This window comes from Muscardinus avellanarius (genome assembly GCF_963383645.1).
Source record: "Muscardinus avellanarius genome assembly, chromosome: 4".
In the NCBI taxonomy this organism is placed as follows: Eukaryota; Metazoa; Chordata; class Mammalia; order Rodentia; family Gliridae; genus Muscardinus; species Muscardinus avellanarius.
This window is the reverse complement of record NC_137789.1, coordinates 134,166,012-134,190,396: the sequence shown is the minus strand read 5'-3', so window position 1 is coordinate 134,190,396 and position 24,385 is coordinate 134,166,012. Positions and strand designations below refer to the sequence as shown.

Sequence of the window (24,385 nt, the reverse complement as noted above, 5' to 3'; positions counted from 1 at the left end):
GTGATCCTCCTGTCTCAGCCTCCCAAGCGCGGGGGTTATAAGCATGCGCCACCACGCCCGGCCCCAGCCCTATTTTTTATTCTTTATTTTGAAACAGGGTCTCACTGAGTTGTAAAGGGCCTCACTAAGTAGCTGACGCTGTCCTCGAACTGCGGTCCTCTTGTCTCAGCCTCCCAAATGCTGGGATTACAAGCATGCGCCATCACGCCTGGCTTATTATTAAGTATATTATTATTATTTGCTAGGGATGGGTCTCATGCATGCTAGACAAGTGCTCTACCACTGACCTACATCCTCAGCCCATCACCATTATAAGAGAAATAAAATATCAAAGTGTTAAACAATTTTTTTCACTTATGACCTTTCTATACACATATATCAGTCTCTGAATTAAGTTATTCTACAGTGATGTTTAAAAATGCAGTTACCCAGCCAAGCATGGTGGTGCATGCTTGTAATCCCAGCATTTGGGAGGCTCTTTGCAACTCAGTGAGACCCTGTTTCAAAATAAAGAATAAAAATATAGGGCTGGGTGTAGCTCAAAGGTTGAATGCCCCTGGGTTCTATCCTCAGTACCTCAAGGGAAAAAAAAATATAGTTACCCTTGAACAAATTTTCATATAAACTTCCTATTTTAAGTTGGGGACTTATTGAAAAGTGTCTCATTACCTTTATAGTTCTGTCTCCAGATGCAGAAACGATGTACTTGTCGTCAAAGTCTACAACATTAACAGCAGCTCGGTGGCCAACCAACACCCTCCGGAGGGTAATGTCAGTTGGGGAAGCCATATCCCATACAGCAATTGAACGATCTTTGGAGCAGGTCACCATCATGCCATTATTGAAACGCAAGTGCAGAACTGCTTCGCAGTGGTGAATCAATGTGTTTAGCATTTCACCTGTATTTACATCCCACACTCTGGAAGGAATATCTGAGAGTTAGATGGTACTCAAGCTACAGTGTGTCACCCATAAGTGACCATCTTCGTTTTCCCCTGTTCTTTCATGGGAAGTGCTATGTTCTGTCTTTTGGAGTGCTGAACAGACTACTGATGGACCATGGGGAAGTGGCAGACAGGGAGAGGGGGAGGGAGTGGATGGGATGGGATGCCGCCAGGTTGAAATTCTTAAGATTCGAAATCTGGGCAAGTTATGGAGGGCAGGTATGAGGCAGTAACCATTTGGTAATCTGGCCCAGATGTGAAGATTATTATAAAATATCTGACATTCAATTTGACACAATTAAGAAGATATATTTTAAATGCAAAATCTGCATTAGTAACAATAGCATCGGGGTCTTGTCCCATTGACTACCAAGAGGAACCAGAAGTGACATGGGCCAAGATGCTTCTACTACAGACTTAGTGTGGACTTAAATTTTATTTCCTCGATTGTATTTTTCACCACACACATAAAAGGCTGAGATTATCCACACTTAAGCCCCCATTTCTGTGTTTGCAAGGGATAGAGATCAAGAATAACCTTCCTCTCTGGGCATGGTAGTGCACACTTGTAATCCCATCATTTGGGAGGTTGAGATAGGAGGACTGTGGTTTGAGGACAGCCTCAGCTACTACTTAGTGAGGCCCTTTGCAACTCAGTGAGACCCTGTTTCAAAATAAAGAATAAAAATAGGGCTGGAGGTGTTGCTCAGAGGTAGAATGTTCCAGGGTTCCATCCCCAGTACTGGAAAAAAAAAAAAAAAAAAAAAAGCCCTCCTACTATAAATATGAGCTTCAAGCAGGGTGTGGTAGAGCATGCCTATAATTTAAAGATTTGGGAGGCTGAGACAGGAAGATCACAGATTTGAGGACAGCCTCAGCAAGACCTTGTTTCAAAATAAAACAAAAAGGGCTAGGGGTATAACTTGGAGGTAGAATACTCCTGGGTTCAATCCCTAGTACCAACACCCCTCCCCCCAAGGCTGAGACAGGAGAATTGCACAGTTTGGAAGCCAGCCTCAGCTACTTAGTGAGGCTCTCAGCAACTTAGTGAGACCCTGTTTCCAAGTAAAATATAAAATAGGGCTGGGAGTGTAGCCTGGAGGTAGGAAGCCCCTGGGTTTCATCCCCAAGTACCACCAAAAAACAAACAACCTCCCCCAAAAAAACACCCCAAACCAAACCAAAACAAAAAACAAACCTGGAAAGAAAATAAGGCTTAGTAGCAGAGCAGGAGACTCAAACATAGGAAAGCTTAAGTTTAAGAATTTTGTGTCAATTTTGGCTTTTATAATATTGTTTTCTTTTTTAGTTTAAGCCCTTTAAAAAAATCATTTTCAGGCTGGGCGTGGTGGCGCACGCTTGTAATCCCAGCATTTGAGAGGCCGAGAAAGGAGGATCGCAGTTCACGGACAGCCCTCAGCTACTTAGTGAGGCCCTTTGCAACTCAATGAGACCATGTTTCAAAAAATAGGGCTAGGGTTGTAGCTTGGAGATAGAATGCCCCTGGGTTCCATCCCTAGTACCGGAAAAAAAAAAAAAAAAAAAATCATTTACAGAGGTGTGGGGTAGCCCAGTAGTAGAGTGCTTGCCTAGCATATGTGAGGCCCTGGGTTTGAGCCCCAGTACTGGGGAAAAAAAGTAATTTGCCTCTGATCCTATAAATGATACCTGCATTACAGCATTTCAGCTCCTGTGAGGCACTGCACAAGCCTCAATACATGTTAAATGTCAACAACTGCAAGGACTGGGTTTGCTATGCCTTGAAGCCATGTAAGAACCAGGAATACCCTTTTCTAGTCACAAAGGATAACTTTCAGTGGTAAACACTTAACTTCAGAGAATTTTACTATGCAGTTAACTGCTTTCTTTTCTAGCTTTTTTTTTTTTTTAAAGTTACTTTTGATGCATTATGCTTGCTAAACCTTTTAGCTTGAGGCAAAATTCCTAACAGAGGTTTCCAACCGTGCTGCTGGTCTCCAGAACTCAAGCTACACTGGACTCCAGCAGCATAATGGCTGTGTCATCAAATCACTAATGCCTCTGGAAATTGAGGCCCCTACCTGAGTGAAGCTCGCAATTAAGAACGGCAGGGACGGCAGGGGAGGGGCTGGCATACACAGAGCATCGCTCACCTGTACACACTTTATAGGGAGAACGCATGCCGGCGCGGCAGGTACAACCACCTAAAAGGGAGACTTCACTCCATCCATGTCACTCCCCTGTGAGGCAGTTTTGTAAGGAATGCAGCGTTTACCATAAAGTTTCTATAATGAATGATTCTCAAAATTAAAATAGGCTGTGTTTCTTTTATCTACAAAAATGTAAACTTATCCCAATCATTCAAGATTTCTGCTTTAGATTGACACAAATGATGGGGGTGGAGGAGGCTGATGGTTGATTCTTCTTTAATTTCAGACTGTGTTCATGCAGATGTATATAAAATTCCTATCTGTGACAAAGAATGCAGCAGATCTGATGTCCTGGAGTTCAAAAGAGAATTGGAAATTTTCTACCTGACTGTGGAATCTGACGATCCAGTTATGATCACCCTCTCGTCATACTGGAGACACAAGACGGAGCCTGTGTGGCCTGTGAGAATTCGTTTGCATTCCAATGTGCTTTTATCCCAGATCTAGGATGGCAAACAAGATCCTTTTGATCACTGTGATAATGACTTACTGTGGAGACTTGTTGGCTGTATTATGTATTTGATACCCCCCAAGAATCAAAGCCCTGAGTGGTGTGGAATGCATTTCTTTCTATAGGTATTGCTAAGCACCTGTACATATGTTGCTTCAATTCTAATGCAGACTTTATCCTTTTCACTGAGGAACCAGGTAAGCCTATAATTACGAGGGCCAAAAGAATAACAGCTCCCTCAGTGCACTTCATGAAGGGAATTTAACCCTAGGACTATCTATTTGTAGCTCTTTCTAAATTCTCACTCACTTTCTAGAAATAATGCTTAGGGCTCATGCTTTGGACTACTTTATGAATGTGGTTACCCTTGCTACTCTAGCAATCCTCCCACAGCTGAAGAGAACTCACCTTGATTGTGTTGTCTCGAAGGCCGCTTACTATTTTCTGGTCATCATACTGTAAACAGTAAACTCCTTTGCTTGTTTCACTTCGGCAGTGGATTCTCTGTAAACTATGTCTTCCACATCGCCAGTTGGATTCTATTGTCTAAGAAGAAGGAATGATAAAGAGGCTTAATTAGGAAACGGCCTGCATCAAACTCTTAGCTGACACCACTGGCAACCGATATACAGAACTTCAGGCAAACTAAAAACATGCCAAGTAGGGCTGTGGGTTGTGTGCTTAGTGCGCTTCTTACACACGTGGGCCATTTCTAGCAATCAACTTCCATGGAGGCTCAATTCAGAAAATATTTGAGTATCAACTTAGTAGTGCATATTTAAGTCTCACTTTAAGTGTCAATCTCTCACTTTTGCTCTCTCATCTACTTATCTATAAATATATAACTAAAGTTTGACAAGATTTACCTGGCAATTTACTATATTTACCTACTCTAATCACTTGTAAAGGCACTGATTTTTAGCCTGAATCAATAAACCTTAATAGAGTTGCCGTAACACTGACACTGAAGAATGCTGATGATTCTCTACCATTTGGCAAATACCCCCAAATACAGAGATTCTTACCTCAATGTCTTGTATAATTTTAGGATAAAGTGCTCTATAAAAAGAGTTGGGAGGAGCATTCCCATCAGGAGGTTTGTTTTTGAATATATACTGTCCCCTAAAAAACAAATATTTCCCAATGAAAACCACAACATTATACATTTGAAAGGAGCTTCATACTTCTTCAAAGTGCTTCACAATAACCATTTAATACAATCTCCATAATTATCCTGGAGAGGTGTGAAGGACAGCCTGGTTTCAGGAGACCCAAGTCAAAAGTAACTTTCTTTTGGATAAAACAAGATTATTTCCAGAGTAGAACATCAAAGTTCTAGATGACTTTAGTATCAATACACAAATAAAGTATGAATAATCAGAATTTCATCTATTAGCCCATTAGGTTTCTATGTTAGATTTACTGGCCTTATCTTTTTTTGTGTGATACTGGGGATGAAACCCAGGAGCATTCTAGCTTTTGAGCTACACTCTCCAGCCCTATTTTATTTTTTATTTTGAAACAGAGTCTAAGTTGTGAAGGCCATTGCTATAAGTTGCTAAGGCTGGCCATGAATTTGTAACCCTCCTGTTTCAGCCTCCCAGGTGGCCTTATCTTTTAGGAGGAAACATTTTTTTGGGTACTAGAGGTTGAACCCAGGGATATTCTAGCTCTATCCCAGGCCTTTTTATTTTTTATGTTGAAATAGGATCTTGCTAAGTTGCTGAGGCTGTCCTCCTGTCTCAGCCTCCCAAGTACTGGGATTACAGGTGTGCACTGCCATACCTGGCTTGAAAATTTTTATTAGTGCTGGTCGTGGTAGTGTACACTTGTAATCCCAGTATTTGGGAGGCTGAGACAGGAGGACCACAGGCTCATGGCCAGCCTCAGCTACTTAGTGAGGCCTTCCACAACTTAGTGAGACTGTTTCAAAATAAAGAATAAAAGCTGGATGTGGTGGTGCACACTTGTAATCCCATTACTTGGGAGGCTGAGACAGAAGAATTGCAGGTTTGTGGCCAGCCTCAGCTACTTAGTGAGGCCCTCCACAATTTATTTAAAATTTATTTTTATTTTATTGGTGCACTGTAGTCATACATCCTAATGGGATACAAGATGGTAGAAACATACATGCACATATCACTAATTTAGCCTGGGAATTTCCCACGTCCCACTCCACTCCCTTTCCCGCTTTCTCATGTTTGGCTTAGTGACTGACTTTGATATATTTGTGAATGCACACCAAGTACATTAGAGAATTTCTCTCCTCCCATCTGCCTAAGTAAGATCGTCTTATTTGCTCATCTATAGTTTCTCCTTCTTCACCTAGAGTCCCTCCGGAATTTAATGAGACCCTGTTTCAAAATAAAGAATAAAAAATAGGGCTGGGGGTATAGCTCGGAGGTAGAATGCTCCTGGGTTCAATTCCCAGTACCACATACACAACAAATTATTAGTAATGGTAATTTTTGCTTCTGAACTAGCACACACCCTGAAGTCTTTTTCCCTGAATCAAGTTGTGGCAGTGTCAGAGGAACCGACATGGTCAGCAGCAGTGACGGCTCTGCCAGGGGGACCACTTTCGCAGTTCCCACGTGGTGAGGTAAGGTGTGCTGGCTGCTCAGTCTGGCTGCTGCTGATTGGTGTGGCTAAGCTCTAAATGGGGTAATTCAGTTCATTTCAACAGAAAGTGAAGGATCACAGGAGTGTCCAGCAGCAGGAAGGGAAAAAGATAACAAGAAAAGCTTATTTAACAGCACTGTGCTGTCAAGTCCAGGGTGTAAAATTGACTTTAAGAAGTGTGTTCCTGACTATGCACACACATAGATATGCTTTACTGCCTTCCCTCGATTCTAGCGAATAGCATTTGCTAGCATCTCTTTCCTTATGACAACACATCTCTGAAATACTCATATCCCAAGCTAGATCTTTGCTACCAAAAAAAATCGGTAAATGGCAATCACTTCCTGCTGGGTAAAAAATTTAATTCCTCATCCTGAAGTTAAGAACCCACCAAACACGGTGTGGAAGCTAGTAAACCCCACTATGGGCATACTGACTGCTGTTCTCACTGGCACTGTGCCTTGCAAAGTGGAGACGGGCAGAAATGCCTCCGAGTGTAATCCTGGCACAAGAGAAATCATGTTTTCTCTGGGCCAGTCATCCACTCCTCCCTCTATAGCTCCATTATGATATAATTAATTGTTTGATGTCTCTAGGAGTGCTTCCCCTGCCCTCTCCCTATTATGCACCTTGAAAATTAGTTGAGAAAATGTCCTGTCAGGAAGGTAGCTGGCTCTAACTTTTGTATTAATATAGAAAAGAAATTTGTCAATGAAAAAGAAAAAATAATAGTTTTTTTTAAAGAGGACTAATGATATATACTGGCATAAAGAAAATGGCAAAAAACAAACAAAACAAAAAACAGGCACAGTGGCACATGCCTGTATTCCCAGAACTTGGTAGGCAGAGGCAGGAGGATCACAGGCCAATCTCAGTATTCTTAAGACCCGATTGTTTGTATGTATGTATGTATGTATGTATGTATGTATGTATGTATGTATTTAATACTGGGGATTGAACCCAGAGGCATTCTACTTTCAAGCTACACTCCCAGCCCTACTTTTATTCTTTTCTTTGCGGGTCTGGGGATGGAACCCAGGGGCATTCTACCTCCGAGCTACACCCCCTGGCCTATTTTTTCTTTATTTTGAAACCAAGTCTCACTGGGTTGCAGAGGGCCTCACTAAGTAGCTGAGGCTGTCCGCGAACTGTGATCCTCTGGTCTCAGCCTCCTGAATGCTGGGAAAACAAGTGTGCGCCACCATGCCCGGCTATTATTCTTTATTTTGAAACAGAGTCCCACTAAATGGTAGAGGGGCCTAAGTACCTGAGGCTGGCTGTAAACCTGTGATCCTCCTGTCTCAGCCTCCCAAGTACTGGGATTACAAGTGAGTGCCACCATGCCCTGCTTTTTTTTCCTTTTTTTAGGTGGGGGGTATTGGGGATCAAATCCAGGGGCATTCTACCTCCGAGCACACCCCCAGCTCTATTTTTATTCTTTATTTTGAAACAGGGTCTGAGTTGCAGAGGACCTAAGTAGCTGAGGCTGTCCGTAAAACACGATTACCCTATCTCAGCCTCCTGAATGCTGGGATTACAAGCATGCACGACTATGCTTGGCTTACCCCCAGCTTTTAAGACCTTGCTTTAAAATAAAAAATAAAATAGGGTTGGGGGTTTAGCTTGGCGGTAGACTGCACCTGGATTCAATCTCCAGTAACCCCCTCCCAAAGAATAAAAAGGGCGAACATGATACTTTATGAGATAATTATGAATTACAGGTACACTTCTCTGAACAATATGATTCTATAAATACTTTGCAGGCAAATGATATATTCTGAATAAAAAAAATTTAGGTCTAACTCCAGAACCCATTTTTTTTTCCTTTTTTTTTTTTTGTAGTACTGGGAATTGAACCCAAGGGCATCCTACTTCTGAACTATACCCCAGCCCTATTTTTTTTATTCCTTATTTTTAAACAGGGTCTCACTGAGTTGCAAAGGACCTCACTAAGTAGCTGAGGCTGTCTGCGAACCGTGATTCTGTCTCAGCCTCCCAAATGCTGGGATTAAAAGTGTGCACCATCACGCCCGGCTAAGAACCCATATTCTTAACTACTTTATTGTTGAGAAGTACCTACCATTCCTGAGTTTGCCTGCCTTTTTTTTTTTTTTTTTTTTTTGTGGTACTGGGGATGGAATCCAGGATGGTTCTACCTTTGAGCTACACCCCCAGCCCAGCCCTAGTTTTTATTCTTTATTTTGAAACAGAGTCTGAGTTGCAATGAGCCTCAACTAAGTAGCTGAGGCTGTCTGCAAACCGTGGTCCTCCTGTCTCAGCCTCCCAAATGCTGGGAATACAAGCATGTGCCACCACGCCTGGTTTTCTGTCTTTTAGTCTGTCAATTATTCACAGGCACTCCAGGATTTTCATATGCAATGATACTGTCTCTACATCCTCAGAAAAGAGAACTCATATTAACTTCTGATCTTATTTTCTACCCCACTGCCTTTACCATAAACTTGCTAAAGAACCCATACTTCTTTAAATCAAACTCAAGGGGTGGATAGGTTTCACAGTCTGTATCTACTTTTTAAGTCAAAATCCTTTGTGATGGAAGTTCTTTGACAACAGGGACCACTTCAATATGAAATGCCTAGTACCAATGAGAGTATGAGTACATTATAAATGTGAAATATTAAATTCAGATTGTTGAGCCGGGCGTGGTGGCGCACGCTTGTAATCCCCGTGCTTGGGAGGCAGAGACAGGAGGATCGCGCAGGTTCGAAGCCAGCCGCGCGCGCTGGCTTAGGAGACTCTGTTTCCAAATAAAAAATATATAAAAATAGGTCTGGGAGTGTAGCCCAGAGGTAGAAGGGCTTCCAGGAACCCCAGTACCAAAAAAAAAAAATAAATAAATAAAATAAATAAATAAATAAATAAATTCAGATTGTTATCACAAAATGTGATCTGCTGATTGAAAAACTTTTCCCAAATGGTTTTTATTATACTTTTAAGAGAGAGCACACTCAGGATTATTCAAGAGAGAAAATGGCAGAGTTCATGCCCTAGGGGCCAACTGTCAAATCCATCTAGATATAAAATACGATAGCAAAATGGAAGTTAAATCTTAGAGACTCAAAGTTTTATTGGAAAACTGTATTTACTTGTTTATTTTTGGTTGGAAGAAATGGGAGACACTTTCAAAGATAGTATATGGGGAAAGATATAATGCAAAAAGACTTCACTGACATAGTAGGCTTGGTAAGAGAAATTAAAAAAAAAGAAAATGAGAAACTGATCATAATTTTTTTTTCTAAAAGGGGAAACAACTAACACAAGGAAATACTGTAGGAGGCCTCCCTGGGGTGGAAAAGTATTTGGAATGGCTTAGGTCTATAGCAACTTAAGGGTATAAATATGGCCAAAGACGACAAACTGCAGGCAGAACTGTGAAGGGCTTCCTTCCTTTCTCTCCTCTTTCCCCTTTCTTTCTTTTTTTGTGGTGGTGCTAGGAATTGAACCCAGGAACATTCTACTCCTGAGCTACATCCTCAGCCCTATTTTACTTTTATTTTGAAATAGGGTCTTGCTAAGTAGCTGAGGCTGGCTTCAAATCTGTAATACTCCTGTCTCAGCTTCCCAATCCTGGGGTTTCAGGCATGTAGCATCAAGCTTACTGAAAGATACTCCAAAGAGTATCTTTGGTTTCTTTGGTTGAAGAGATAGGAAAAAGAGTGGTAATTAGTGCTGTATCCTGGATTATTTCTCAGCTATATCTGTACATACCCTCTTATTTATTTATTGTGGTTCTGGTGATTGAACCCAGGGCCTTGCACATACTGGGCAAGTGCTCTACTACTGAATGTCATACCCAGCCCTTTCTAATACTTCCATCTAATTAATTAAATAATTTTTATTTTTATTTTTTTGCAGTACTGGGGATGGAACCCAGGGGCATTGTAACTCTGAGCTACACCTCAGCCCAATTTTTTTTAGTCCTCTTAATTTTGAAACAGGGTCTCACTGAGTTGCAATGGACCTTGCTAAGTAGCTGAGGCTATCTGCAAACTGCGATCCTACGGTCTCAGCCTCCCAAATGCTGGCATTACAAGATGCACCCCCATGCCTGGTTATTTTATTTTTAATTTTTTTTAAATATTGGGGATTGAATCCAAGGGCATTCTACCTCCAGTTATAGCCCCGACCCTTTTTATTTTTTATTTTGAAAGAGGGCCTCCCTAAGTTGTTGAGGGTCAAGCTAAGTTGCTGAGGCTGTCCTTGAACCTCTGATCTTCCTGTCTTAGCCTCCATGTACTAGGTGTGTAAAACTGTGCTCTGTTTAGTATTTTTATTTTGAGATAGGGTCACACTAAGTTCTCTAACTTGTGATCACTAGATCACTAACTTATAATCATCCTGCCTCTGGTTCCTGAACAGCTGGGATAACAGGTAACAGGTATAGGCTACTATGCCTGGCTTTATAAATTTTTTTTTTTTTTTTGCGGGTCTGGGGATGGAACCCAGGAGCATTCGACCTCTGAGCTATACCCCCTTCCCTATTTTTTATTCTTCATTTTGAAACAGGGTCTCACTGAGTTGCAAAGGGCTTTACTAAGTAGCTAAGGCTGTCCACAAACCACGATCCTCCTGTCTCAGCCTCCCAAATGCTGGGATTACAAGCATGTGCCACCACATCTGGCTTATAAAATATTTTGAAAGGCCAAAAAATAGCTGAGTGTGTAGTAAACTACTGTAATCTCAGTACTTGGGAGCCTGAGACAGGAGGATCACAGGTTCAAAGACAGTCTCAGTAACTTAGCAAGATCCTGTTTTAAAAAAAAAAATAGGGCTGGGGTATAGCTCTGAGGTAGAATTCCCTGGGTTCAATCTCCAGTATCACCATCACCAAAAAAGGGGTGGGGGAATCATCTTTTCAAGTATTGTTCATTTTGTCAGTTCTTTTAAAACAAATATAAAAAGTCTTATTTATTTACTTTTTTGGTGGTACTGGGGGTGGAACTCAGAGGTTTTCTACCTCCGGGCTATACTCCCAGACCTTTTTTATATTTTATTTGGAAACAGGGTCTCACTAAGTTGCTGAGAGCCTCACTAAGTAGCTGAGGCTGGCTTCGAACCTGTGATCCTCCTGTCTCAGCCTCCTAAGCGCGGGGATTACAAGTGTGCACCACCATGCCCGGCTCTAAAAAGTCTTACTTTTGCCTTTGGCATTTTCACACCCATCTGTCAAAAACTGTCCATTTACTTCCTGTTCTCCCTTCTTTTCTAAAAAGGATTTAGTGCCCTTTAAATTTCTGATCGGTTTACTGCCATTTACAGCCCAGATGGGAACAAAGTGTGTGGTGTGTGTGTCTAAGTATATTTTATATATACATATATGTATATGTATATATGTATGTATGTGTGTGTGTGTGTGTGTGTGTGTGTATATATATATGGTGTGTGGTGGTGCACACTTGCAATCACAGCATTTGGGAGGCTGAGACAGGAAGACCCATCTGTGATTTGAGGACAGCCTCAGCTATTACTTAGTGAGGCCCTTTACAATTCAGTGAGACCCTGTTTCAAAATAAAGACTAAAAAATAGGGCTTGGGATATAGCCTGGAAGTAGAAGAATACACACACACACACACACACACACACACACACACACACACACACACACACACACACACAGTAGTACTAGAGATGAAACCCAGGGGCCTTCTACCTCTGGGCGACACTCCAAGATCTATTTTATATTTTATTTGGAAACAGCATCTCACTAAGTTGCCGAAGTCCTAACTAAGTAGCTGAGGCTGGCTTGAAAGCTGTGCGATCCTCCTGTCCCAGTCTCCCAAGTGCTGCGATTATGAGTGTGCCACCACGCCCGGCTAGAACAAAGTATATTTTAACAGGGAACCAAAACTTTTTATAGCTAACGGAGTGAAGCGCTCCCACTGAAATTTCAGATTCGGAGACTTGGGGGAGAACTTCTTCCTGAGGGACAGAGTATTCTTCCCAGCTGCCCTAGATTTTCCCATATAAGCAATTGTCTGTTTCTAAAGCGGATCCTGGCATTCTTAGCAAAATGATGGCCTCTGGATATCATACAACTACCTATGTTTTGCTTTGAGAGTTTATTTCCAAAGTATTAAGTTATAAAAAGCAAAGTTATTGTTTCTCTATATGATAGAATAAGGGAGAATAAGAAAAATATATTTGTGGAGAAGAAATAACAATATTCTTCTATTTACACAATTATTGCATGGTCAAAGAATTGTATTTGGTTCTTTTAATTGAACTTGAGAGAAAAATTAAATTCTTTCCAATTGGCAGAATGATAGAAATCTCTGAAGCACTTGGTATATATCATTTAGAAGTATCTGTATTTATTACATGTTAATAAACTTCAAAGACACATAAAAAGAAAGGGAGTTAACACTATATTTTTATGAAAGGGATTATAATTTTATATTAGGAATGCTGATTCATACAATATTTATCTTTTTTTTTTTGTGGTACTGGGGGTAGAACCCAGGGGCTTTTCTACCTCTAGGCCATATTCCCAGACCTATTTTATATTTTATTTGGAAAAAGGGTCTCATTAAGTTACTGAGAGCTTCACTAAGTAGCTGAGGCTGGCTTCAAACCTGTGGCGATCCTCCTGTCTCAGCCTCCCAAGTGCTGGGATTACAAGCATGTGCCACAACAACAGGCCAAATATTTATCTTTTATTTATTTATTTATTTATTTATTTATTTATTTATTTATTTATTTATTTATTTATTTATTTTTGCGGGTCTGGGGATGGAACCCAGGGGCATTTTACCTCCGAGCTACACCCCCTGCCCTATTTTTTATTCTTTATTTTGAAACCTGGTCTCACTGAGTTGCAGAGGGCCTCACTAAGTAGCTGAGGCTGTCCGTGAACCGCGATCCTCAAGGTCTCAGCCTCCCGAATGCTGGGATTACAAGCGTGCGCCACCATGCCCAGTCAAACATTTATCTTTTAAAAGTATTCTTGAGCCAGGCATGGTGGTGCACGCTTGTAATCCCAGCATTTGGGAGGCTGAGACCAGAGGGTCATGGTTTGTGGCAAGCCTAAGCTATTTAGTAATGCCCTTCACAACTTAGTGAGACCCTGTTTCCAAAGAGAATAAAAACTAGGGCTGGAGGTGCCAGAGGTAGAATGCCCCTGGGTTCCATCCCCAGTGTTTTAGAGGCCGAGACAGGAGTATCATAGGTAAAGCCAGTCTCAGCTAATTAGTGAGGCCATCCACAAATTAATAAGACCCTGTTTCAAAATAAAGAATAAAAAAATAGGACTGGGGGTACAGCTCAGAGGTAGAATACCAGTGGGTTCAATCCCCAGTATCACAAAGACCAACCAAACAAACAAAAAACCCCACAGAGGCACAGACTAAAGGTAAGAAATCTTCTAAAGAACATCGTCCTATGTTATTTTATGGGAAAGCTGGACCTGCTGGTTTCTATGTGATTTAAACTCATATACTTGTCTTATAAATTATCCACCAACCCTTCTGCAGAATACCAATCCTTCCCTTCCTTTCTCCTTTTCCTCCTTTCCTTCCTTTATTTCTGTGGTACTAGGGATTGAACCCAGGGACATTCTACCTCCAACCTACACTCCCAGTCTTAGTTTTAGTTCTTTATTATGAAATAGAGTTTCACTAAGTAGCTGAGGCTGGCTGTGAGCCTGTGATCCTCCTGTCTCAGCCTCTCAAGTACTGGGATTACAAGCAGCCAGCTCAGAATACCAATTCTTGCCCAGAGAGTGGTATACTTTAAAAAAGAGGTGGTCAGTTTTCCATTTTTTTTTTTAACAAAGCAATACTAACACAATATTATTTCATTTTATGAGTGACTAGTCAGAAGAAAAAATGCTGAGTACATTCTCTCTCACATTTTTAGTTATAGACCAGCAAAAGCACTGTATTAGATGATGACAAGTGGTCTCACTGGACCCCAACAATCTTCTAGTGATTCTGGATGGTCAGGCCCAGAAGCTCTGCAATAAGAAGAAAGGTAAAAGGCTCACCACCCTCTTCGTTCTGCTAGGCCTCTCCACAGAGAATCTGTCCTGACCATTCTCTCGATGAGCTTCTTCCATAACATCCCGTCTGAGGTCACTCGGTACCATTCTTTGCATACGAGCTCAGCAGCACACAGTGATTTAGCATCCAAGTACGACAGGATGTTCTCAGCAATGTGGTCCAATCCTCGAGCTTTTGGTGGGGAGGAGGCAAAGAAAAACAACAGAAGGGGTTGTGATTTTTTTTTTTTTACAAAGGGTCCTTTAAAACATAACAGCACTTGCTCTGCTATAAAGGCACAATGTCCCTAGTGTAGTCAAGTTTCTTTTTCTAATAGAGGCTTGGGTAAAATGAGCGTCAATAATTTTTCCATAAGGTTACAGAAATGAACGGTATTTTCCATCTTCCTTTAGATAAGGAAGTTAAAGCTAACAACCAGCAAACCCCCAAGACATTAAAAATAAAAAGGATTCCAGGAAACAATTCACATCTATCTATATGGATTTCAGCACTAGGGGATGTTCTATGGATGGCATCTCAAACTCTGTGATTCAGACCCCCCCAAATCTCTATATTAGGTCCATTTCTCATTCTGTTTCTATTACTGCTGCAGTTCCAAAGCTATTCAGTAAAAGAAATATCCTTTAAATGTACTGAGAGAGAGGCACTAAGTCAGAATGTGCTGGGTTATAGAATTTTGGACATGCTGAAAGGAGAGAAGAAGAAAATACAGAAGGGTACAGGAATATCCTGAAAGGAAAGACAGAAAACTATGTTTAAGTTCAAGGATGAATTTAATTTTAGATTTAAAAAAAACTATAAGAATAGTATGAGAATATAGCTACTGGTATAAAATCTAAATGACAAGTTGATCTAAAATGAAAAGAAAAATCTGAGGCCAATAGAAAGCTTGGTTAGCATTCAGAGAATATTTTGGACGTGCAGAGGAAAATGGTGGTGAGTGCTTTTGGGCTGTGTTAGTTGGAGGACTTCCAAATAAAGTATTCTACCATCTAAATCTATACTGAAGCCTTAGTGGAAAAGATTTTATAAAAATAGGATGATTGCATTAATAAACCTCTTTTTGGCTGCTATCCTAAGTTCACAAGAGACTAAAACATTTAAAGTTATTCTTCTTTACAGGCTACATATCAGATGTTTTCTAAAGACTTAAATAGATTGGAAGGATTCCTTTAAATGATGTCTCGGAGGCAAAAACTTAAAAGGAGAGACTATGTACAACAGTTCATTTTGTGCCTTTCCCCTCAATCACAGAGCACACTTGGATGCCACTAGCAACAATCCAAATATGTTTATTAAACATTATTCTAATTATAAAAACTGCATGGATATCAGTCATTTTTTCAGCAGACTTCAGAAAGAAAGCATTAAATGGATCTTGTTTGACTGGCATCACATGTTCATATTTAAGCATAAGCAGATGGAAGCATCCATCATCTCATTCTTATTAAAGGAACATGACTATAAGCTAATTAAAGATATAATAATTAGTTTTTGATGCAAAATACAGTAATGATAGAATTCTTAAATCATATATACTTTTTTTTTTTTTTGGTGGTACTGGAGATGGAACCCTTCTCCAGGCTGCACTCCCAGACCTATTTTATATTTTTATTTGGAAACAAGGTCTCTTAAGCCAGCGAGGCTGGCTTCAAACCTGCGTGATCCTGTCTCTGCCTCCCAAGCGTGGGGATTACAAGCGTGCGCCACCACTTCTGGCTATACTTTTTAAAAAAATTGACCCAGAGGTATGTATATAGTATAATATCTTCAACCTTTTTGTTTTTAAATTTTGAGACAGGGTCTTGCTAAGTTGCCCAGGCTGACCTCAGACTTCCTGTACCTGGCAAATTCCTGAATCCTATATTGAAATCTTCTACACCATTACAAGTTTCCAAAAGGCACTCTTATGTTTTTAATGGCTGCCATCAAACTGCTTTTGACCATTTAATATGTACCTATAATAAGTCTTTGGAAGTAATTTCACCTAACACTCCAAATAAAACCATTACATTAATGGATTACAGACATTTTTGGAAGTAGTTTGGTTTACTGAATGTAGCCAGATGGTGTAAGTTTGTAAGTTTAAATGGCCGTAAAACATTAGACTGATGATTTAATATCTCACAGACTGGTCAGCAGATAAACACTAAGATCCAGTATTAGGCAAAATACACAGGTCTCATCAACTCCTGTTCAATTCTTAGTGGTATAAGCTTGAAATAGTAGTAAGCCTCAGTGATTGGAGAGAACATAATAGAACACTCAGATTGTACAAAGAAAACTGTTTGCCTATGGCTAAAGCAAAATGCAATGAATTATGAGGGGGCAAAAACCCATTCTATTTAACAAAAGACACAGTAAGCCAGGAGTGGTGGTATTGCCTGTAATACCAGTGATTTGGGAGGTTGAGGCAGGAAGATCTCAAGTTCAAGGTGAGCCTGGGCAACTTAGGCTCTATCTGGAGGGGGGAGTGAGGGGGACCAGTATGTAGCTCAGTGATAAAGAGTGCTTGCCTAGTATGTGTGAGGCCTATAGTACTGTAAAGGGGGGGGGGGGGAAGACAGGTAAAATTTAGTTTTAAAGTGATTATTTTTAACATATAAATAAGTGTTCCTGAGCCAGGCTTGGTAATGCATGCTTGTAATGCCAGTACTTTGGGAGGTTGAGATAGGAGGATTACAAGTTCATGGCCAGTGTCAGCTACTCAGTGAGGCCCTCTGCAACTTAGTGAGACCTTGTTTGAAAATGAAGAACTGTCGGGCGTGGTGGCGCACACTTGTAATCCCCACGCTTGGGAGGCGGAGACAGGAGAACATACACTTAGGAAATTATTTTAAGAGAACATACACTTAGGAAAATACACATGTATTTTTACAAATGTATAAATATATTTTGATAAAATGTATTTTACTTTATATAAAATTTTTACACTTATGCATTTATAAAAATACATTATGTATTTTTCTTAATGAAAATACATTAAGAGAAAATGCGTTTGTGTGTAGGGGAGTGGTACTGGGGATTAAACTCAGGGGCATCCTACCTCTGAGCTATACTTCTAGCCCTTTTTATTTTTTTGCCTTGAAATAAGATTTCACTAAGTTTTTGTGTACTTGGCCATGAACCTGTGATTTTCCTGTCTTGGCCTCCCATGTAGTGGGATTACAGGTGCATGCCACTGTATCCAGGTAAGAGAATATATTAAGAGTTTTAAAGCTAGGCATGGTAGTACATACCCGTGATATCTAGCCAGATCCTGTTTTCAAAATAAAAGCATAAAAAGGGTTGGAGGTATAGCTCAGAGATAGAATGCCTTGGGTTCAATCTCTTAATACCACACATAGATACACACACAGAAATGTTAAAAACACTTGTCATTTCAGCTTTATAGCGCAATATAGAAATATATACACATGGGGGGAAAAGCAAGGCCACATGCCCAAATACTATAATAGCATATTATAGTTCTCTCTACATGGTGGAGTTCTGGTAAATTTATTTTTATATTTTATACTCTCTCTCTTTTTTTTTTTTTTTGGCGGTACTGGGGATGGAACCCAGGGCCATTCTGCCTTTGAGCTATCTACATCCCAAGGCTTATTTTTTTATTCTATTTATTTATTTATTTATTTATTTATTTATTTATTTATTTATTTTCCTGGGGATGGAACCCAGTGGCCTCTACCTCCAGGCTATGCCCCTAATCTATTTTATATTTTATTTTAAAACAGGGTCTCACTAAGTAGCTGAGGCTGGATTTGAACCTGTGTGTTCCTCCTGTCTCAGCCTCTCATGTACTGGGATTACAAGCGTGCACCACCACGCTCAGCTTTTTATTCTTTATTTTTAAACAGGATCTCACTGAGTCCCAAAGGGCCTTACTAAGTAGCTGAGGCTGGCAGTGAACCTGTGATCCTCCTGTCTCAGGCTTCCAAATGCTGGGATTACAAGCATGTGCCACCATGCCTGGCCTCTAGTATTTTCTAAACTTCCTAGAATAAAAAAAAAAAAAAAAAAAACAACACAGAACCCTCCAAATGAAAGTATATTAAATACTCTATTTGGAATACAAATATATATATTTAACATCATAATGAGGCTCCTGAGATATCCTTTCTAGAGATTTTTTTTTTTTCCCAATGCTGGGGAAAAACCCAGGGCTTTGCATATGACAGACACTCTACCACTTAGTCACATCTCCAGCTCCTCCTAGTTTCTACAATATTCAAAAACTGTTTCTTATTTATCCCTAAAATTTAAAAATTCTGTGTGTGTGGGGGGGGGGTACTGGGGATGGAACCCAGGGGCATTCTACCTTTGAGCTACACTCCCAGACCTATTTTTTTTATTCTTTATTTTGAAACAGGGTCTCACTTGGTTGCAAAGGGCCTAAGTAGCTGAGGCTGGCCGCAAACCTCAATCCTCCTTTCTCAGACTCCTAAATTCTTGGAAAACAAGTGTGTGCCACCATGCCCAGCTTAAAATTTAAATATTCTGTTGATAAATTATACAGAAATCCAAATCCAAGAACATAAATTAACATACTGTTTTTTCTCCTTGTGTTGCTGGGGATCAAACACATAGCCTTGTACATGCTGATAAGTGCTTTGGAGATCTTTAGAGATCTCGAAACTAAAACACATTATGAGACACACTTTAAGTGAGATAACACCTCAAAAAAGTTTTATCTGGACTTACACATGGGTAAAGAGGGAGTGAAGGGAAGGACATGAGATAAGAAGAAAGGGGAAAAAGGCATCTTTTTCTCTTGAGTTTTATTTTTCTTTTATTTTTACCAAGAAGGTACAACTAAAGGACTCAGCTTATAAAAATCAAGCCAACGAAGGCTTTAAAAGAGGTATTTTATTATTATTATTTAAAAATTTTTTTATTGGTGCATTATATTCATACATCATATTGGGGTAAAAAACTTGTGTGTACATACATGCACACATCACTGATTTAACCCAATTCCCACTCCATTCCCTCCCCATCCCTACTTCCCTTGCTTGGCTTAGTGGTTGACTTTGATATGTTTAAGTACATTGTGTGTTTTAGAGATTTTCCTTCTTCCCCCCTCCTTTAAAAAGAGGTATTTTAGGCTAAGGTTCCAGTTCTACAGCACATTAATGATTTGCAAATGCATGTACACATACCTGGCAGAGCAGTTATGAAATCTCTTTGCAACATAGGTTTCAGATATGAGTTTATGTGCCCATGTTGGTAATGACACATTTGGGATATAAGATGTTCCACAAATTCCACTTGATCAGACTCTGACCACTGTTCAAAATATTTGACACACAGTTCCTTTTCTTTTTCATAGCTCGCGGAGAGTTTCCGTTGCTTGGGCACAATCATGCTGGAAGTGCCATTTGCGAGTTTCGTCTGTATAAGAGAGAATTAAAAGAAATGTAACAGTAAGTATTGAAAATGAGAAAAATATCTATAATTTTCTGGTCTGGCATGCTATCTTAGTCTTTGTGATTGAGACCACTCTCTTATTTTGGTAGTATTAGACATTTGTGGACCACAATTACATGGAAAGCCAGAGAAATACCACAGTATGATGGTAAATCAGGCACAGGAAGGCTAAACATCCATTTCTGAAAGTTCAGAGAAAGACAATTTTCTTCTTGGGAAATACAGAGATGAAAATTGAAAGCACAGTATTATTACTAACAAGCAAAAAAAGCAAACTTGCTTTTTCTTATATACAGCAGTTATTGGACATTTAGACAATTACTTGCTCATAACTTTTTTTTGGTGGTATTGGGGATGATGTAAAACATAAAGGGGTGTTCTACTCTGAGCCACATCTCTAGCCTCTCGCTATGTTGCTGAGGTTGGCCTTGAACCTTCAATAGTCCGGTTCTAGGCTCCCAAGTACTGGGATTACAGATGTGCACCACTGTGACATTCCTTTCTATTAATTGATTCATTCAGTAGTATTTACTGAGCATTTACACTGTGACAAACACTGTCCTTGGCGCTAGGACAATGCACCAACATACAATGAACAATGAACAAAAATGACAGTCTCTATCATCATGAACATATCTAGCTTAGCAGATACAATCAAAACATAAGCAAATAAATAGAAAATAAGATGTAGATAGCTTTGTGAAGAAAAATAAATCAGGATAAAGAGGCAGAAAAAGTGTAAGTTTTGATAAAGAGCAAAATTTCAACCAGGTCCCCCCTACATTCTTGGTCCCTGTTACACATACAAACAGAAATATAGTAGATACTGCTGTGATTAAAGTAAAAACCCAAACTAACCTTAAGATAGTAAGATTTTTCATGTGAACCTAACCTAATCACATAAGGCTTTTTTTTTTTTTTTTTTTTTTTTGGCACTGGGGATTGAACCTAGGGGCATTCTACCTCTGAGCTACACCCCAGACCATATTATTTTTTATTTTGAAACAGGTCTCCCTAGGTTCATTAAGTCTTACTACTTGCTGAGACTGTCCTCAAACCTGTGATCCTCCTATCTCAGCATCCCAAGTACTGGGATTAAAGGTGTGTGTCACCATACCCAGTTTATAAGAGCCCCCACCCCCCGCCCCCAGTACTGGGGATTGAACTCAGGGGGCATTCTACCTCAGAGCTACACTCCTAGACCCATTTTCATTATTTATTTTGAAACGGCCTCACTAAGTTGCGGAGGGCCTAAGTAGCTGAGGCTGGCTGCAAACCTGTGACCCTCCTGTTTCAGCCTCCCAAGTACTAGGATTACAAGCATGTGCCACCAAGCTCTGCGACAAGAGGCTCTTCAATGCACTTTTCTCTAACTCGCTCAGAAGGGAATGTGGAAAGTAAATGTGGCCAGCTTCCACAGCTTCCAGTTGAGAACAGCCCCAGGGTGATAGCCAGTGAGGAAATGAGGTTTTCTGTCCTAGTGGCAAGGAAGTGACACTGCCAAACAACAAGAATGACCTGAGAAGAGGATCTTCCCCCAGAGCTTCCAGATGAGAACTCAGCCCAGCCAACCCCTTGACTGATTTCAGACTCGTGATACCCTGAGCAGAGAACACAGCCATGCTGGGCCAGACTTCCCACCTACAAAACTATAAGCTAATAAATAGGTGTTGTTTTAACTATGTTTGTGATCATTTGTTATACCTCAATTAAAAATGATATGGTTATTTAAGCTACCCAGTTAGAGATAGTTTTCTTAAACCAGTGACATTTGAACTGAGACATAAAACAAATGAGGGGACTAGACATTTTATGACATGGGAAAGAATGGTCTAGGCAACAAGAATTTTGAAAGCAGAGGTCCTGGAAGGCAGTCTGTCTGTCAGACTCAAGGTTGGTAAGAGGCTCTTGTGTGGCTGGAATCAAGTGAGCAGGGAAAAGAAAGGTTGGAGAAGCAGTCTGAGCCTTATCACTTGGGTCACTCGAGTGGTTGGTACTAATCTCCAAACATGACCCCAAATAATTCCAGCCCTCCCACTATCATTGAGTCCAAAAGTCTGTCCTACTGCCCTAAGGGGAGCACACTGGAATGACTAATGGGATGGTAGTAGCCTTGGAAGTAATTCAAGGTGTTAAATAAGATGGTGCTGGAAGTGCCATGGGGAACCTGAGTGATTTTTTTTTTCTTTCAGAAAAGGGGGCAGTAAGCCAAAAATTTGAGAATGTATGCTCTAAGTGAATGTGGCTGCTCCCATCAAGAGTAGAATTTATGCCCTATCCTTTGAGTCTGGTTTGTGAGTTACAGTACAGAATATGAAGACAGTCACATTCTGAGGCTTCTAAGGCTATACAGCTTCTGCTTACTTCTTAGTGCCTAGGGCCATCACCTAAGAAGCTCAGCCTATCCTTCCAGAGAGAGGTATAGAAGCCAGAGAGACAGAGAGGCCACAGGGAGAAGCATTCAGAAGCAAGAGAATGACACAAGCACAGGAGGACCCCTGCCATGTAGAAAACAAGACAGAAATGGAAATTGGAGCTGAATTAAGAGACCACTTCAACAGTCCATGTAAGAGAGAATCTTTTGGAAGAGATTATCAGCTACACAGAGAAATAGTTAGGTGGGAAATAATTGGGATTGTGGGAATATTTCACGAGGCAGATGCAAATGAACTTGCTGATAGACTGGATATAGGTATGAGAAAGGGAGACAGGGAGACACGTCTGAAGCTCGGGGACACAGGGCAGAGATTTAGAAATCAACAGAAGCTTTTGCTCTTCTGAAGAAAGTATGTTTTTTCTATAGAGAAAAACGAGAAGTTAGTACAACTAGGTACTTTCAAAGGAATTTCATGGATCTCTGGCATATTCGTCTGAGGCAACCCCAATTTGACAAGGAGACCCATGTTACTATCTAGTTCATCCCTGTCTACACATACTGAATATGCTGTAAAAGGTACCAATTTTGGATAACCTGCTTCTACTATTTAAGACACTGGTTTGCTTTGTTTTCTAATGCTAAATCCTCTATGCAGACCTGTTTAGAAGTGGTACCTGATACACAGCCTGAAAGTACATGTTCAAAAACGGCATTAAGACATTCTGCTTACAGGGAATGAGCTGACACCTGTAAACAGCAAGCCCTAGTGTTCAGAGTTGGAGTTTTTGTAGCATAAATGTCACTGTTGTCTATGATACAGGCTAGAAATGATTAATAAGAACCTTGTTGGACACAAGCCTTTAGGGACTTTGGGGCTGCTTTCTGTGCAGGTTTATTTGTTTGCATCTCCACCAAGGGAAACTCATCAAATGTGGAGTAAGATTTAGAGAGCTAACAAATAGGTGGGTTTACAAGTGACCATATGCCACTCCTCATCCCGACAATCAAACCCCACTCATCTTGTTTATCTATAAGCTCTGTTATGTTAGATCTAGGGATGGAACCTAGGGGCATTCGACCTTTGAGCTACACCCCCTGCCCTATTTTTTAAATTATTTTTTTATTTATCTTTTTTTTTTTTTTTTGGTGGTACTGGGGTTCTTGGAAGCCCTTCTACCTCTGGGCTACACTCCCAGACCTATTTTTATATTTTTGAAACAGGGTCTCTTAAACCAGCGCGGCTGTCTCCGCCTCCCAAGCGCAGGGATTACAAGCGTGCGCCACCATGCCTGGCTGATTCTTTATTTTGAAACAGGGTCTCACTAAGTTGTGGAGAGCCTCACTAAGTAGCTGAGGCTGTCTGTGAACTGCAATCCTCCTGTCTCAGCCTCCTGAATGCTGGAGATTACAAGCGTGCGCCACCATGCCTGGCTTATAAATCCTGATTTTTAAAAGATGGAAATAGAGCTGGACATGGTGGCAGATGCCTGTAATCCCAGTATATGAGAGGCTGAGATTTACAGGACAGTCCTACAGCTTAGTCCTCAAAGGCTAAAGGCCAGTACTATTTCCCTCTGAAAACACAGGTACCACTTTCAAAATTATCTTGAACTTGCCTGAATCTATAAGGAGGGGGAAATACATACTTGTAGAATGAAGTGTGCTGCTTATATTATGTATAGGCTGGAAAATACATCATGGATTATGAAGTTTGTGGAGAAATGACAGATATTTCCAGTTTGCATAAAAACTTGTTTTAACCAAAAGGAAGGGTGTGGTAAATAGAAAAAGAAAAATATTCTGGACATAGGATACCATTTGGAATGGGAGTTGTAAGGACTAGCAAGATGCAAATGATAAAGGACAGCTAAGAATTCCATTTGGATTTGAAAAGTCTCTAGCACTGGTAGAGCCAAGGGGATATAATTATTAAGATGATGAACTGATTTGGAGTAAAATGAGCAAGGGGCCAGTGTAGTGACGCACACCTGTAATCCCAGTACTTGGGAGGCTGAGCCAAGTACTTGGGAGGATTGTATGTTCGAGGATAGCCTCAGCAAGCAAGTTTCAAAACAAAACAAATAAGAAAAGGGGCTGGGGTATATCTGGAGGTTGAATGTCCCTGGGTTCAAGGTTCACTCCTCAATACCACTAAAAAAAACCCCAAAAAACAAAAAGTGCAAGGATCGTGCTGGGGACGAGAGTGCACTAGGAGGATAGGACAAGTGGTGGTGTTCAAGGTTGTAACGTGAGCATTATCAATTAGCCAACTAACAGTTACTGAGTGACCGTTCTGTGCTGGACACTTTACTAGGTGCTAGGGAAACTGCAGTGAACAGGCATACAGGTTTTTGTC

The 24,385-nt window shown here is 40.4% G+C and overlaps 1 protein-coding gene across 1 annotated transcript in view; it reads right to left on the bottom strand.

Moving 5' to 3' along the window:
* The window catches only part of BTRC (beta-transducin repeat containing E3 ubiquitin protein ligase), a gene marked incomplete at both ends in the record, with an annotated part of 197,982 nt that overhangs the window by 20,024 nt on the left and 153,573 nt on the right, over positions 1–24,385 (bottom strand). Inside the window, 6 exon segments of the mRNA XM_080694413.1 lie at positions 670–919; positions 3,458–3,576; positions 3,993–4,130; positions 4,610–4,706; positions 14,210–14,396; positions 19,385–19,616. Coding sequence (XP_080550539.1) covers positions 670–919; positions 3,458–3,576; positions 3,993–4,130; positions 4,610–4,706; positions 14,210–14,396; positions 19,385–19,616 — 1,023 coding nt within the window.